Source organism: Sinohyriopsis cumingii, chromosome 16 (genome assembly GCF_028554795.1).
Source record: "Sinohyriopsis cumingii isolate HCF-2022 chromosome 16, ASM2855479v2, whole genome shotgun sequence".
Taxonomy (NCBI): domain Eukaryota; kingdom Metazoa; phylum Mollusca; class Bivalvia; order Unionida; family Unionidae; genus Sinohyriopsis; species Sinohyriopsis cumingii.
The window spans coordinates 58,597,832-58,614,610 of NC_142976.1; the positions used below are offsets into that span (position 1 = coordinate 58,597,832).

A 16,779-nucleotide genomic window follows, 5' to 3' on the forward strand; every position below is an offset into this window, starting at 1 on the left:
TGACCCAAAAACAGAATATCTAAATTCATCGTTTATTTTTCAGAATGTTTATATTTGTGTCCATGTTCATGTACATCTCGATGACGATGAACATACATGTAATATACAAGTTGTAGCAGTTTCAGTATACACGTACATACACAAGCCGGGGAAAACATTCAATAGCCACCAGTTTTCGTATAAATCTGAGGCTTTTAGTTTACATGTATTTGTGACAAGCAACTGCTTATAGCGAATATCAGGCTTGTCACTCTGAGCTTGTCGATACAATTTAATGTATGTTACTCTATGTAGAACCTCGTTGGCAGGTGCTACGTCGTCACCGGCCTCGTCACTTCCAGTAGCAGAAAAATATGTCCCTACTTGGCCATCATTTATTTGACAAACAATATCTTCAATTGCTGAAATCGCATATGTGACAATATAACTATCGCACTTAACATAATCTGAGAAATCAGTATCGACGTTATCAGACCCTATATGACATAAACATCACGCACATGGCACGGGGAACATGAACATCGTCGTCATATGAGTAATTACAAGTTTCCTCATTAAACTCTGCCTTAATAAAGTTGTTTTCGATACAGTCTCTGGAAACATCACAACATGTACAATAGAACATATTGGACCACTCAGATGGCATAAGTGGTTATAGTGTCCACCACAGATGCGGGAGGTCGCGGGCTCGAACCCCGGTCGAGTCATACAAAAGTCATACAAATTTTACTAGCAGATGCCTCGCTTGGCGCTCAGCATTAAGAGGTTAGTATTAGGACAGGTCGGCCAGGTTTCATGATAATGTGACTGGGTGGGACATGATGCTACATGTCTGTGGCATGATGCCTATGTGCTAGACATCACTATAAACTGCTACACTTCAGACATGGTAGTGATATGACTGAAAAATAGTTCAAGCTACGTTACAAATCCAACACACACACATCATATTGATTGCGGAAAATGAATTTATTTTACACACAATATATGTGTCAAGAAACGATGTATATTAGGATTTTACCACGCTAGTACGAAGACTTCAAAATGAATATGCCTCCCCGGAACGCAAATAATATATACTTCGAGCTGCATTCAGTTATTAAACAAACGTATAGAACGACAGCCAAAGCAAACACTTACAAAGCTGAACGATTGTTTGTCGCTTAAATTGCACTGAACCAGCAAACCGTTGTTCTAACGTACCATTTATAAATGAACCATGGCTATCATGCCTCTATTGTATTGCGCGTTTGTTGCGGTCTTTGTTATTTACCTATTAGTTATGAATTGTGATTAAAATACATTTCTTAATTGGTTCATTTGTTGCTCCTTTGTCTTTTTTTAGCCTCCGCAGTGCAGTTATTTATATGGCTTCGAAGCGTTTATAGTTAAATATGTATTTAAGTATTTACTGTATTTATTGTCAAATAAATTAAAAAGAAGACTTCGAAGGCTGATGCACTAAGTATCTGAAACAAACACAGAAAAAGGTACGATACGTTTTCAACTTAGAAATGAATGCAGGTTACTGCATATACATAATTTAAACAGAATGATAACACAAATGCATATAAATTCGTTTACACGAAATTTAAATGAGTACATCTACCAAAATATATATGAAGAAAATAATAGTCGAAAAATTGGAAAATTTGGTTTTGTAAATGCTCAAACAAGTAAAACTTTCAGACTTAGGAAATGACTAATTCAAAACAGTTAACAAGTTGAGTTTATAAATTTTCACGACAGAACCAGACCTGTTAAAATACTGAATAGAAATGAAATCGATAATCTTTATTTAAATTGTTTGTACATGACTGCTTTACACCGTAAATGTTAGGTTCAGATTCTTCAGGTTTAAGGAATAAATAACTTACTGGTTGTTTACTCATAATGCAATGTCAACAGAAAGGCCAGGATTGATTTCCTGTGAAAGTTGATACGACTGTGTATAAACCCAACGTTTTTAATAGACAGACAATTTGCGTCCATTTTGATTGTCTCTGTGCTTTATTTTATTTCATTTTCACCTTATCAATGTTAAAACTTAATGTGAGAGTCTTTTTTAAATCTATTTTATTTGTGAATGCATTTTCTGTTTTAAACTGTAGTTTCAAAAACTGAAACCTTTATCATTAGTTTTGCCTTTCTGTATCATTTATCAATATTGCCTTACACAACACTAATTTTTATTCACACCTCTTTAATAAGCCTGTTTTTCATTGTTTAACTTCAGCAACAAACTGTTGTAAAATTGAGAAAATATATTTCTTGTTCCCATCCTTCTATTCAAATCTATAATAAATAAAGAATAGGTTGTATTCAATTTTTAATCATCCTTTTGTTAGTATTTACTTTGTTTCTGATGTTCGCTATTTTATTTACATCTCTGCTAAATCAGTTTTTGTAATTCTGACATCAGCATAATTCAATCCCCAATGACTGTATATTAGATGGTTTTGTTCAAGCCAGTAATGTTTATGACAGAATAACTAATTTTCATTTCAATCTTTGGATTATTATTCGGAGTTTCATTATTTAAATCTCTCCAACTGTGGTAACTTTATTCTTCGGGTTTTAATCATGGTTCACTTTTGGAGACAGTCCTCCTCCTGTTTTTATTTTACTATGCAAACAATGGTCTTCTGAGAGATATTTGTCACATTTGTATTATGTACAAGACATGCCACAAATCAATGACTCGATTACTTTTTCATCTTAATCTTTTTGCCTATATTCAATCTGTTAATTGTTTCCCTCTTTCGTTGCTTGTAATTAAATAGTGTCCAAGGAAAAGATTTCGTTTTTAACAAGAAACGACCTGGTTAATGTTGAATAGTTCAACTGTGCCACGGCCGTTCAGTTTGAGATAATTATTCGCTTAATCGATTTGCTTAAAGTAAATACATACATTATGGGGCTTTTAACAGTCCACTTACTGTGTCATATTCAGCCCGTATAATTTTCTTGTTATTAGATCTCAACAATTCAGCATTGTGGCTGGTAATATACACCAGGCATTTAAACTTTTGACAACATTTATACTTTCATCTTTTTAATTATTAGCAGTCATTCCATCTTCTTGTTAAACGCTGTCAAATCCATCTTTATATTCGTTTATGTGAAAAAAAAATTGCCTTTTAGTTAGTCTGAAATCTTGAATTCCTCAACAAGAAAGCATATGGCCTAGTAACAAAATGGTGAATTGAACAGTTTTGTTATCAACCTGATTGGCCGGAATATATTTCTTCCTCGAGACACCGTCCAATACAATACTGCATTCTTTTTTTGGTCATGAAGGTTAGCTAATCGGAAAAAAATTACATAAAAGAATTTTGAACAGCCAAGAGTTCTAGCAAACTAACAGCTTCATTCGTTACACTTTTTCTGTTTATCATATACCCTCACTTAGAGAGTACTGTTCCTTCAGAACACGCTACCCACGCTAACAACCGTGTGAACTTCTCCAAAATTTCTTAATCTTGAACTATTCCTCAGTACATTAGTCCAAAACCTCTGCAGTTTTCGTTTTCTCTGACCAAATCATTGTAATCTTGTTAATATTTAAAATTAACGGACAAAGTCCTAGCTTTCTTAACTATTGGCTGTGTGAAATATACAATAGATGATGTCCGTTATTTGTGCAAATTATGTGCACCAACAGCACACGACACAGACACATGGCATAGCACTTGTGTCTTTTTATTCATTTTTATATAAGAAGGAGACAGCTATATTTGTTGTGGTAATCAAGTTTTAGTTTCATTCAACATTTGTTTGCACGTAAAATTATTTTTTGTATTAACTGAAACGTTAAATCGTTTCTGATAATGGGCTAGACAAAGTCTAAGTTTGGAGGCTGTACGTAGACCAAGTCTTGTCATGCTAAACTTCTTGCAGAGATTGATGTTGCCGTTCGGTGGTTTTGATTTTCTTAACCTCTAACATTACGTCTTGCTCGGAATGTGTCATTTCATTCGCTTTTTTGACCAAATAAAACACGATGCCTAAATGACTTACAACTCCGCGTATCAAATAATGGATCGTGATGTTTGGATCTGTATAATTTCTCACACGTAGTGAACCGTGCACGCGAAGGCATTCTTGCATGACCTTGTGTTGTTTTATAGTCTTCATTGTTCGTTGTTTAAAAGTTTAGCAGCGGCTGATTTTTTACAATTAGTGTGAACTTTGCCTAAGTAGTCTGCCCAGTTAAACTCCTCGTTGATCTTTTGGCTTCTTTGAAGTAAACTTTTGAAATTCTTTTCTAACCTTGCTTTTGTTTTCTTTTTTATTTTGATCCCGTTTGTATGTACTGAAATTCGGAATATTAATAACAAGATCTTAAAATGGCTAGTTGTAAGTCATCAGGCCAAATGCAGTGTGACAAAGCAAAATATTTGATCGCTAAGCCAATTTTCGAAAAATAATTAAAATTTGATTGAGTTAATAAAAACAAGATATATAGATAAATGTTCGGAATGTCAAAAAGTAAAATGTGCATCAAGTTTGTTCAGAAACAAAGTATATACAAAAATTGCCAAAAGAATCGTAGCAAAAACTGAAGAAAATAAATTAGAGAACATGTAAATGAATGTACAAAACAGTACATGAAACAACGATACCATGGCGATGAAACGTCAGAATAAAATATAAGAATGAAATAAATTGATGCAGTATTGAATTTATTGTCTCCAACAGTAAGTGTATATATTTTACAAAGAGTAAAAGTGATGGTAATGATTACTGAGACAGGAATCGTGTCTTTTCACGTGCCTCTTTTTGTTCCTAGCAAGAAAGAAAGCTGTTTTCCTGAATACTAGATGGATGAAATATAGCAAAATGAGATTTAAAAATAAATAATGATAAAATGCCTTCGAAGAAGGTAACAGAAAAACATAACAAAATGTTGAATTATTCAAGCTGGCTAACCTCATCACTGTTGAGATTGTGAATATTATGTTTAATTATTTTATCTTCGAGACTTTATTGCACAGTACGTGGCTGCTGGTTTTAACAATTAATACAACCATTATGATTAACAACACAAATTCATCAACAACAAAGGCAGTTCACGTTTATTTATTAGGTACATTATTTGTGGCTGAATATGATGACCCTCCGTTGCTTCCATTTGTTGTTTGCTGTTGGATATTTTAAATTAATACGTTTAGATGCCATTACACGATGTTTAAATACCCTCAAACGGTGTAATCCGAGAGTGAATGACTAAATTTCAGTGAAATATTGGTACAAAACCGTATGTAAATTTAGTAAACAATTAATAAACTCTAGTTATATGCTCAGCGTAACTTTTGAATTAAATAGGTTACAAATGCACATACAACTGAAAGCGGTCACATCCACATTGTCTCTAAGGGACAGTCAGGTACAACAGTCGATGTAAAATGAGCAAAAAGGTGACTTAAATAGTGGTTGAACCTTTTTTCATCTTGTTCAATTACGAAACAAGTTGATGGTCCTAGTTCTGTGAAAGAGTTAAAAATATTGAGGATTTTGCACACCGACAACTTGACACTACATAAGCATAAGCGAAGAATGTATGTTCAATTTAACTGATTTAGAGATACGGAAGAAGCGTTGTGGACTGTACAATGTCAAAAAGGAAGAGATGTGCAGAGTCGACTTTAATAACCTTTATATCTGCTGAAACACACTGTCACTTAAAGACAATATATTAAAGCACATGAAGAAATATTAAAGGGAACAATATATAGCAAGGATATGTCTGATTAGTCAGGCAGGAGAAGTAATGACAATAAATGACAAGTACCACAGAAAATTAAAAGTGGGCATTTTACACCTTTTGCTATTACAACAGATAGAGCACTTTGTAGGCGCTGTTGATTTATCGGTTCTACAACATAATCTATGGAATCTGATGATAGGGATATTAAGAAACAAACTTAAGAGTTACAAATATGCGATTGGTAGAGAAAATAGATCCAAACGAAAAACGCATACAGCCTAGATTATATCTGTCCTTATATTTTGATGCGATCAAACTTTTCCCTAGTTTGTTATTTCAGTTCTTATTTTGCGTTAAAAATTTGTTTTTTCCCTTATATTGGATCAAGTCATTATGTGTTGGAATTTTAAAGTTGTTGCCAATGAAAATAAATTGATTCATATATATGTCATTGTTATCCGATTTAACCAACATTATTAGGTCAATGGTATTTTGTATTCTGATGTCAGTTTTTGTATTTAGAAATATACATAAAATTCGTGTACTGATTTCGTACTAAGCTGCTTCTGTAAAGTATAGAGAAACGGGCGAGTCGAAGATGCGAAGTACAAATGGCATAGTTTAGTCTTAAAGTAATAATGTCATAGTTTCTCCGGCACCCACTGTCTTTGACACAACAAACTCAGTTTTTACACACACACAAACAGAAAAGAAAAGAGAACATACAAATAACCCCAGAAAAAACAACGACAACAGACTAGTAAGGAACCTTACATATTGTTTTCCGATTTAGTTTAATGTAATAAATTTATTAATTCATAACTAACATGGCAAATAGATCTAACGAGATAAAACTTTACTATCCTAAAAGTCAATGTTTCACATGTAACCTATTAAACACTCAGCTGTATTTTATAACCTGTCAAAGACACACTTTTATATACGTACAAGTCAGATCTTGGCAGAAGCAACTAACACGGGAAGCATGGACGAAAAAAGGTCAATCCGTTTTGTTTTCAAAATTTATTTTTAATTTTTGTATGTCACGTTGTTTGTCCTATAAAGAAAACGTTTATTCGGACAACATGCGTTGTGTATCCTCCCCTTCAAGTCGTCCTGGTGGTCAATGATCGGATCACCTAAAATGACTTGCCTGATTACTTATTTTCCTCTGTAACGTTTGTAAGGAAGCTCCTTTAACAGAAACCTTTCGCATTTTGACATTCTATAATTGTTTCACCAGTTCCAAATTTATATGTTCTAGATGTATCAATTGTTAAGTATCAAATTAGTTGGTAATGCTTTCGATTGACTTTCATCCTTGCTTGCTTTGACCAGATTAGTGTCTATTGACCATTTTAGAGGCTGTATTGTATCCCTTCATCACTTTTAGTACAACTTTCAACCGATGTTCTGGCTTCATTTTCAGTAAAATACTTCCGTATTCTAGTATTTAAGGCCATGTTGCGTTAAACCTTGCAACTACATATGATATTGTTCTGTCGCAATAAATTGAAATGTACCCAAGCTTTATATTTGCAGGCAAATCCTTTATATATATATATATATATATATATATATATATATATATATATATATATATATATATATATATATATATATATATATATATATATATATATATATATATATATATATATATATATATATCGTTTATCAAAGCGTATAATTTCAAGTTTTCTCTAATGATTTTTTTTAAAGAATCATACATGTCATCTCAAGTTTTCGTTTTCACTTATTTCAGACTAAACGTATTCTGGGAAAGACTAAGTATGACCATCAAAGTATATTATAGCTATTGTTGTCTTTTGTACATGTTTATGGAACAACTACGACTTCCAGACACTAGTCATCCGCGTGACTGACATAAACTCTTTTGTTGCTAATTCCTTTTAGTGCTCGATTGTATAATGTTCATGCGACTTGTTCAATTCACCATTTTATCTATACTCCATATTTTATTTTCCTTTCTGGCCTGTTTAATTGATTCCCTCAACTGGACGATGCTAGTGTAAGCAAGTAAATGTCTTAGATGTTGCTTTTGTAAATAATTTAAAACTAAAGAAAAATATTATAATATTGTTTAGTGCTTGATAAATTGTTTTTGGATCTTACCAACAAGCTAACAGGTCCGCTGTCTAAAACAGTACTTTATTTTCAACAATTCACGACGTTTCATCGATCTTTGATACGTATGAATGGCTTCATATTGTGTGCGAACCTTTTCCATTCCTATTGTTTTTTAACTGGACTTTGCTTCTCCAAAACAAAACAAAATCTACCTCTGTTTTCTTTCATTCATTGCTGAACGACCTCGTAAAGTTTACGAGAACATTAGGTTGTTCTGTAAATTAAGAGGAATACAATTTTGTGCCTTGCTCATTTGTTTGTTTTTGTTTGTTGACATCGGCATAGTTTTTCTCTTTTTCTGCTATAATTCTTTATATCATATTTTTCGTAAATTCTGCATTTTGCTGCTAGTAGCGTGTGAGTGTGTGTGTTTGTTGTAACAGTCTTGAAAATATATGTAGTGAATGGTGTCAATATGTAAACACTTCCATGTTTAAATTCTTCCTGAACAGAGAAATACGCTTTCGATCATTCACTCATCGTGCTGCTTTGTGCATTATGAATCTTCACGTATCATGCTGCTTCGTAAATTAGCAATCTTCACGACTGATGCTGTTTCGTAAAATAGCAATTGCTATCTACAATATTGTTTTTCCATTTTGTTTACTGATGTTTCAGAATCGTAATTATACTATTGTATAGTTTGGACCAGTACAATTTTAGTTAGCACGATAGTAGGGGCTGTAGTAATTTCCATACATTGGACTAGTACGATTTAGTTTAGCACGAGAGAAAGCTCTGTACTAATTTCTATGCACTGCACCTGTAAAATGAGAGTACGGTTCTTGCTATTTTCCATAAACTGGACCAGTACAATTTAAGCTAGCACGATAGTAGGGTCTGTACTAATTTCCATACATTGAACGAGTACGATTTACATTAGCATGATAGTACGGTCTTTACTAGACCAGTACGATTTCGGTTAGCACGATATTATGGCCTGTACCTCTACCAGTTATACTGACCGACATGTATTGCCTATCTTGTGCTGATAATGGTCTTAAACCCTACCACAACAACGACAACAAGAATAATTAATTTCCATACATTTGATTAGTACGATTTAATTAAGCATGATCGGATGGTCTGTACTAATGTCAATACATTGGACCAGTACAATTTAAGTTTGCATGATTTTGGTGTCTGTACTAATTTAGAGAATATATTGGCATAAATGGATTTTTAAGTTTTCGAAATATCTCGATGCATTTATTTTATTTGTGTATGCATGATATCAGTGAGGTAAAAAGATCGTTTTACCTTGATTGTCTTACTTCTTCGTGTATTCTCTACTGAATGTAACATAATTTTCCATAATGGACAAGTCGTTTATGACGATGTGTCTGTAAACGTAATTCAGCTATTTTTTTAATAAATTCAATCAATTTATTGCACACAAAAAATTTATTTCAAATGGCTGATTTATTTGCTATTTCCATCGTTTCGTTTGTTTTCTGTCTCTCTTTATTCTTGAATTTTGGTGAAGAATTTTTGTATCTTACCTCACTGGCACTGCACGTTAAATGATGAGTTTTTCCAAGCCACTGGTTAACGGATTCGACGTTGGACAAATGGTCAAACGTGTCTATCTTTCCATATACGGCCTTGACTTTACAATAGGACACGTACATATCGGAGCCGGATTCTGCGGGTTTCATCCGCAGGGACCCGTCCTCGCTCGTCAGATCCTCCAAAAGAACTCGAAGTTCTCCAAACCAATCCTAAAAGGAAGATTCAGAAAAAGGTAGAGTTGTTAATGAGTAAGAGTTCACAAAAAATAACCCATTTATATAGAAGAAGTAAGTATTCTAAGCTTCCTTAATAAACCATAAGATTAAAGCACAGTCACCTGGTTTGGCGACACACGTTCGTCCAATGATGCACCCATATTGCAAATTTTGTGACCATGTTTAAAAATATATTTAAATACGAATTCAAAATAATTTATAAGCAAAGTAACTTTGCTTAAATATCGTTCTGAAGAGCAACGACCAAGTTTTGGTTTGGTCATATTTTCTTTTCAAGATGCATCCATGTTACAAGTATGAGGCCTTAACAGGTGAAGAAGAATTACAGCCATACTGATTACAGAGATAAATATAGAAAATAGGACAAACTGCGAAAAAATCTCGTCAAGGGAGTATAATTATGCAATATTTGATCAAATGAATAGCGTTTAATTGCCCATCAGTACATGAAAGGCTACTTAGTTCGGAAGCAATGGGAACTGAGTGCACTGCCCAGAGGCACACCGTAAAAGCATTATTAACGAACCCACAAATCCCTTATTACGAGTATATCAGTCTAACTAATTTGTCATTATGCTGATATGGTTCGTCCTTTGCTTGGAGTTTAGGACACTAGAAGCAAATTGGAGATTTTTGCGAAACAGCCGTTCGTTACCTCCCCTTATTCAAGGCAAATTCCGGATAAACAAGCAAGGTAGATAAAACTTGCTTACAGGACCGGTCTAAGGGTTTTGGCGCCATAGGCAAATTGTGACTTTGGCGCACCCTTCTGAAAAAATTTACTTCCGTCTAATTTTGCACTTCTTAAAGCCTGGCGCCATAGACGACTGCCTTCTTTCGTTTATATGGTCGGGTCGCAACTCCTTGCTTACATCAATGTGCTGTACTAATCAAAGCATATCTAATTAATTTTAAATGCAAATCTTTACCCAATAGAAGGGTCTCGCATAAATACCTATTAGAGCTTGAAACATCTTATACCAATTTATCTCGAGGCAGTGATATTATAAAGATGGAGTCTGCAAGATCGAATCCAGGCCCCACAGTCGCAAAACTTTAAAAGCAAAACAAAATTAAATAAAATACAGAGCTTTAAAAGTAAAATCAAACTTAGAGTCCCTCAGTCTTGGTAATATTAGCTTGTATGTAAACAAATAATGAGAAAATGCCCCCCCCCCCAAAAAAAAAAAATTCGTTATTCTTACTTCTCTCAGAGCAAAAGCTGTGGAAGATCAAACGTTTGAACATTATGAGCACACTTTGAAATGTTGCGCTCTGACAGTTTTGTGACTATGAAACCAGGACTTAGACAATGCACTATCTAGACTCCAATGCTTATATCATTCAGCAATCACTACACGCAACAAAATAGATAAAATACCTGAATGTAATAAAAATTTACATAAGTCGTCACCAAGAAGACAGCAATCTCAAGCAGCCATTGTAAGCATGATTTATCGTACAGAAAATAAATTCAGAATAACATGAACCTGACCTACCACACATTGGCCAGTGTGAAAGGTCATAAAAACATAAACAATTTCTCTTTAAAATCATTACTTTTATCATATCAATGTAGAGATACCACTAAGAGTTGGTAGAAGTCAGAAGAGTGGAAGTCACACACTTTGACTAACCCAGGTGTGGCAGCTAGTATGGCCACTAATAGAAGCATATCTCATGCCTCTCTATTGCAACTCTCGTCCACCTTTGGTCCCCATCAGTCAGGCGCTCAGCTCTCACCTGTGGCTCCAAGCAGCTGTAGCATGCGCAGCGGCCAAATCGCGGTAAACGGCTTCAACTGGCCGGCCAAACCAGACTGAGGGTAGCCGACGGGCCTCAAACTCTCGGTGAGTAGGAACTTGCCTATCCTTGCATGCAAATCCAACTAAGTGATCCAGCGGCCATGAAGGCCAATAGGCAAACGCTTTGTGGAGAGCTTAGGGCATAACAAGTCACCGAAGACGTCATAGCCATCCAATGAAGCCGAAGTAGTCCCCAGCCGAGGAGAATCTTAGTACCAATGAGTCTCAACGACCAAGGCCGAGAGAATGAGGCTTTCTCTGTGCAAACGTTGTTTCACTTAAACTTCCTTCAAGCACAAGTCATATTGTGCACCTATCATTCATTTTCATCATCATACTACGGCGATGGGCGGCTGGCGAAACAATAGGTGGGATGACCACTGGGAGTTGTAGACAGAGACCTGCACGTAGTCGGCCCTTGGACAAGTGGTCGGTCTCTTCTGTACCTAGGGCAGCGGAACAGTTCGGCAGCATCCAGGGCAACTGAGCAGACCTTTCCAGAACAGCGCTGCACATCCTGCATAGGGAGGTGCCTAGAAACGGTGGCCTAAAATATTACCTGCAATTCAAAATCTGGCCAGCTTTCCGCGGATGGCAAGATTATCCATATCTGAGGTCCAAACTATCAAAGAAAAAACTTTATTGGAGCATGTAACATCCGTACTCTCATGGACAAAAACAACTAGCAAGACTCACATCAGAATAGCCCTAGTTGCTAAGGAGCTTCACGCTACAGTGTCGACATTGCAGCCTTGTGTGAAACCAGCTTCGCAGAGAAGGATTCTCTGACTGTGCAAGCAAGAGGCTACACCTTCTGGAAAGGAAAAAAGACAGGATCCACGTTGTTGGTCTGGCTATCTAATCAAGTCTTCTGAAGCAGCTTCCGGACCTGCCTGTTGGTACCAATGAGAGGCTAATGAATTTGTAACTACCTATCAGCCACAAACGCCACGCAACAATTATTAGCACCTACGCTTCTACCCTCTCGAGCGCAGCGCAAACCATCGAGCAGTTCTTTGCGGACCTCAGCTCTGTACTGTGCTCATAGTAGTATCATACTACTGGGTGACTTAAACTCCCGTGTTGGCTGCGATTATAGTTGATGGAAAGGTGTGCTTGGAAGCACGGTGTCGGCAAGATGAACAAAACGACCTGCTCTTACTCAGTAAATGCACGGAATTTGACCTTCTCATCACAAACTCAATGTTCTGAATGGCGAACAAACACAAGAACACCTGGATGCACCCAAGATCTCTCCAATAGCACTTAATCGACTTTGTAATAGTCCACCAGCATGATCCCCAGGATGTTCTCATCACCAAGGCTATGCGAGGAGCGGAATGCTGGACAGACCACATACTTGTCCAAACTACCCTAAAGCTGCGCATTGCCCCACATCAACCCACATCACCCTAAGCTTGTGCGCACATCCTTCAACATTGTCAAACTTCAGCAGCCTTCCACGAACCTCAGTTTCCAGAAGAGTCTAGATGACAAGCTGTCCGCCAGCGGACCTATTCGTGGAAATGTCTCCGAGAAATGGAACAAGCTTAGGAACATGATAAGAGAAACAGCTATGGCAACACTAGCCCCAAAAAGCAAACCCATTAAGACTGGTAAGACGAGAACAACTGTGCCATTGAAGATCTGCTTGCCAGAAAGAACAAAACATTCATGGACTGGCAGAATGACACACTCTCCATTCCCAGAAAAGTCCGCTTCAAATCCTATCAAGCTGAGGCTCTGAGAGAAATCCTCAAGATGCATGACCAGTGGTGGGAAAGGATAACTGATGAAGTGCAACGCTATGCCGACACTAACAAGTCCAAAGAGTTCTACAACGTCATCAAGTCAATCTTCTGCCCTTTAAAGTCTGGCTTTGCCCTCTTGCTTGTTGTAGATGCCAGTACACTAACAAAGCACAAGTCTGGCATTAAGAGCAGATGAAAAGAACACTTTAGCCAGCTCCTAAACCTGCCCTCATCGGTCAGCCAATATGTTCTAGACCAAATAGCCAAACAGCACGCACGACCAACTGGATGTTCCGCCAACGATAGAGGAGGTGAGGACGGCCATTAAACAAATGAGCTGTGGCAGGGCTCTTGGAAACTATGGTATCCCAGTGGAGGTGTACAGGGCTCTCAGTGAACAGACTCCAGAGGCACTCCACGATGCGCTAACCAGAATCTGGAGAGAAGAGGAGATGCTAGACGACCTCCGCGACGATCAATTGTAAACCTCTACAAGAATAAAGGCACACGTGCGGACTGCAATAACTACAGAGGCATCTCATTGCTCGCCATAGCTGACAAAATACTTCCTCGAATCATTCTCAACACGCTTATTGGGCAGTTTCAGAAGATAACCTCCACGAGTCTCAGTGTGGCTTTCGCTAAGACCCCAATACTGTTGACATGTTCTTTGCAGTAATACAAGTGCAAGAGAAGTGTCTTGAGCAGAAAATGAATCTCTGTGCCGTCTTCATGGACCTGACAATGGTTTTCGAGACAGTTAACAGAGACGCACCGTGTGTAGTACTCAAGAAGCTTGGTTGTCCTCAGAAGTTTGCCAACCTCATCCGGCTCATTCACGATGACATGACTGGAGAGATTCTCTCAGACGGTGAACCCTCTGATAAAGTCCCCACATCTAACGGTGTCCAACGGGGCTTTGTAATCGCTCCGGTACTCTTCAACCTCTTCCTCACACAGGTACTGCGTCATGACATCCGTGACCTTGACCTTGGTATCTACATTAGATATCGCCTGTACAGATCATTGTTTGATCTCCGTCACCTAACCGAAAAAACAAAGACGCTATAAAGACTCATCACTGAAGAACTCTTTGCAAATGACTGTGCCCTCATGGCACATGAAGAGACTCACTTGGACGCAATCGTGGACAGGTTCTCTGAAGCCTCTATTCTATTTGGACTCACAGTTAGCCTAGGAAAGACAGAAGTCCTCTTTCAGCACGCCCCAAATACTGTCCCTTTACAACACGCAGCTGAAGAATGTGGACAGTTTCAAATACCTTGACAGCACAATATCCAGTGATGGCTCCCTGGACAAAGAGATCACTGCGAGGATCCAAAATGACAGTCAAGCACTAGGACGACTCCGAACCAAGGTCTTGCAGCACAAGGATATACGTCTGTCAACAAAGATAAAAGTGTACAATGCAGTTATCTTCACATCTCTCTTGTATGGCTGTGAAACGTGGACTGTCTACCGAAGGCATATCAGCCAGTTGGAACAATTCCACTATCGCTGCCTGGGATCCATCATTCGATCAAGTAGCAGGACAGAATCCCCAACCAGGACGTCCTTGATAGATCCAACACAACAGGCATCGAAGACAAACTAATCCAGGCCCAGCTTCCTTGGACTGGCCATGTCATCGCATGAATCAAAACAGAATCCCAAAGCAGCTATTCTTTGGCGAGCTATCCCAGGGCTATCGAAACCAAGGACGCCCTCGCAAGAGGTACAAAGACAATCTCAAGACGCACATCAAATGGGCAGACCTTCAACCCCACCAGCTTCAGCTCACTGCATCAGAGAGAAGTCACTGGCGAACCCTGACCAGAAAAGCCAGTTCCACCTTTGAGGCTGACCTCCGCTAGTGTGTTGCTGCAGCTCGTGAGAGACGTCACAGAGCTGTGTCCCAGCCACCCTCAACCACCGGTGTTCCACGCCCCACCAGCAACCGCCTGTGTGCATCGGAATTTGGATTCTGGAGCAACATCGCGTCCACCGCCGGTTAGATCGGCCAACTTGACTTCCTCGGCCCGAGAGACTACCAAGATTACAACTCTAATGAGCCACTTCATCATTATCTCACACAAAATACATGCAGTCCATTTTTTGTATACCTTCTCATTCACATAGACAGCACGGCAACACAACGTGTATTCAGTAACTGTAATCATTATGTGTAGACTAGGCTGTATACAGAATGGAAAATTCTACGTGGTCATTAGTTAAACATCAACGCATAACTTCTAAATGTATGTCGCTGTGAACGCCTTTGTCTGTAAGTGTGTACTACTAACTGAACTGAACCATTAAATTCATTCTAACATGAATAGCAAAAGCATTATATATATAGGTCACAAAGACATAGTTTTGTTGTTATGGTTTATTACGTATCAAAATGCATCTCAGGTTTCATGGTGCTGTTTAGGATAGTATGCACATATTATGCCCAAAATATTTGGTCATGAGTTAAATGAAAGAGCATAAACAAAGCCAGTAAAAAAATATAGACCATGGGAAGCTTCATTTGTTCTAAGAGGGTGGCGCTAATATTAATGCCTAGTGGTTAGAGCATCCGCCTCGGAAGCGGGAGATCGTGGGTTCGAACCGTGGCCGAGTCATACCAAAATCTTTCAAAAATGGTACTAATAGCTGCCTAGTGTTAGGACTGGTCGGCCTCGTTTCAGGATAATGTGACTGGGTTAAACATCCTAATCACACACACACACACACACACACACACGAATATTGATATAATGTCATGTCCTGATTCAAGCATGAAAATAACCATGTAAGTGAATCGTAAATTAGGGGCCATATTTACCGGATTTTGTATTGAGGGTGCAAACATCTAAATTCGTTGCCTCCCGAAATTTAATGATTCTAGAAAGGATAGTGTGTATGTAACTTGTACCTTATTTAAAAATATGAATAAACTATCTCGTTATGAGCTATATGCAAAATCAAAACCATTAATATGATAAATGTAAGTCATGATGTGGTGTGGCCTTCTTTTTTTTGTCGTGCAGGTGTGGTGCTCACGGAGATGCATTCTATCATGTGTGAGTTATTTGGGTTTTAATGTAACATTAACAATTTTCAGTCATATCGCTAGGACGTCTGCAGTGTGAAAATTTTATAGTGATGTCTAGCACTGGGGTATCATGCCACAGACATGCAGCATCATGTCCCACCCCGTCGCATTATCCTGACAATAGTCCGACCTGTCCTGGCACTAAGTTCTTCATGCTAAGCGCCAAGCGAGGCAGTTCCTAGTACCATTTTTATAAGTCTTTGATATTACTCGGCCGAGGTTCGAACCCATTACCTCCCGAATCCGAGCGGGACGCTCTAACCAAAGTGTGTGTAATGTTAAATATACGTCACAGTGAACTAATTTTTAATGAGGGTGAAGGATGCATCCCCTTACCAACTTTAATGATTCCAAATACAACAGATCATATACAGATTGCAAAACAAATCTATTAGAACAGGTACTAAATGCAAACACTTAAATTAGGCGAGTACATTGTGAAATGTAATTCACAGTAACCTCATTTTGCTTGAATATAGTACTAACTGTTATGCTTCAAATCTGGTTTGATGAT

At 37.6% G+C, this 16,779-nt stretch overlaps 1 protein-coding gene across 2 annotated transcripts in view; it reads right to left on the bottom strand.

The window, feature by feature from the left end:
• LOC149780495 (nuclear GTPase SLIP-GC-like) overlaps nt 1–16,779 on the bottom strand; it is a 149,922-nt gene that overhangs the window by 61,729 nt on the left and 71,414 nt on the right. For both annotated transcript variants that reach the window (XM_089937457.1, XM_089937456.1), the window contains one exon: nt 9,364–9,582. In XM_089937457.1, coding sequence (XP_089793583.1) covers nt 9,364–9,582 — 219 coding nt within the window. The remainder of the gene's footprint in view (nt 1–9,363; nt 9,583–16,779) is intronic.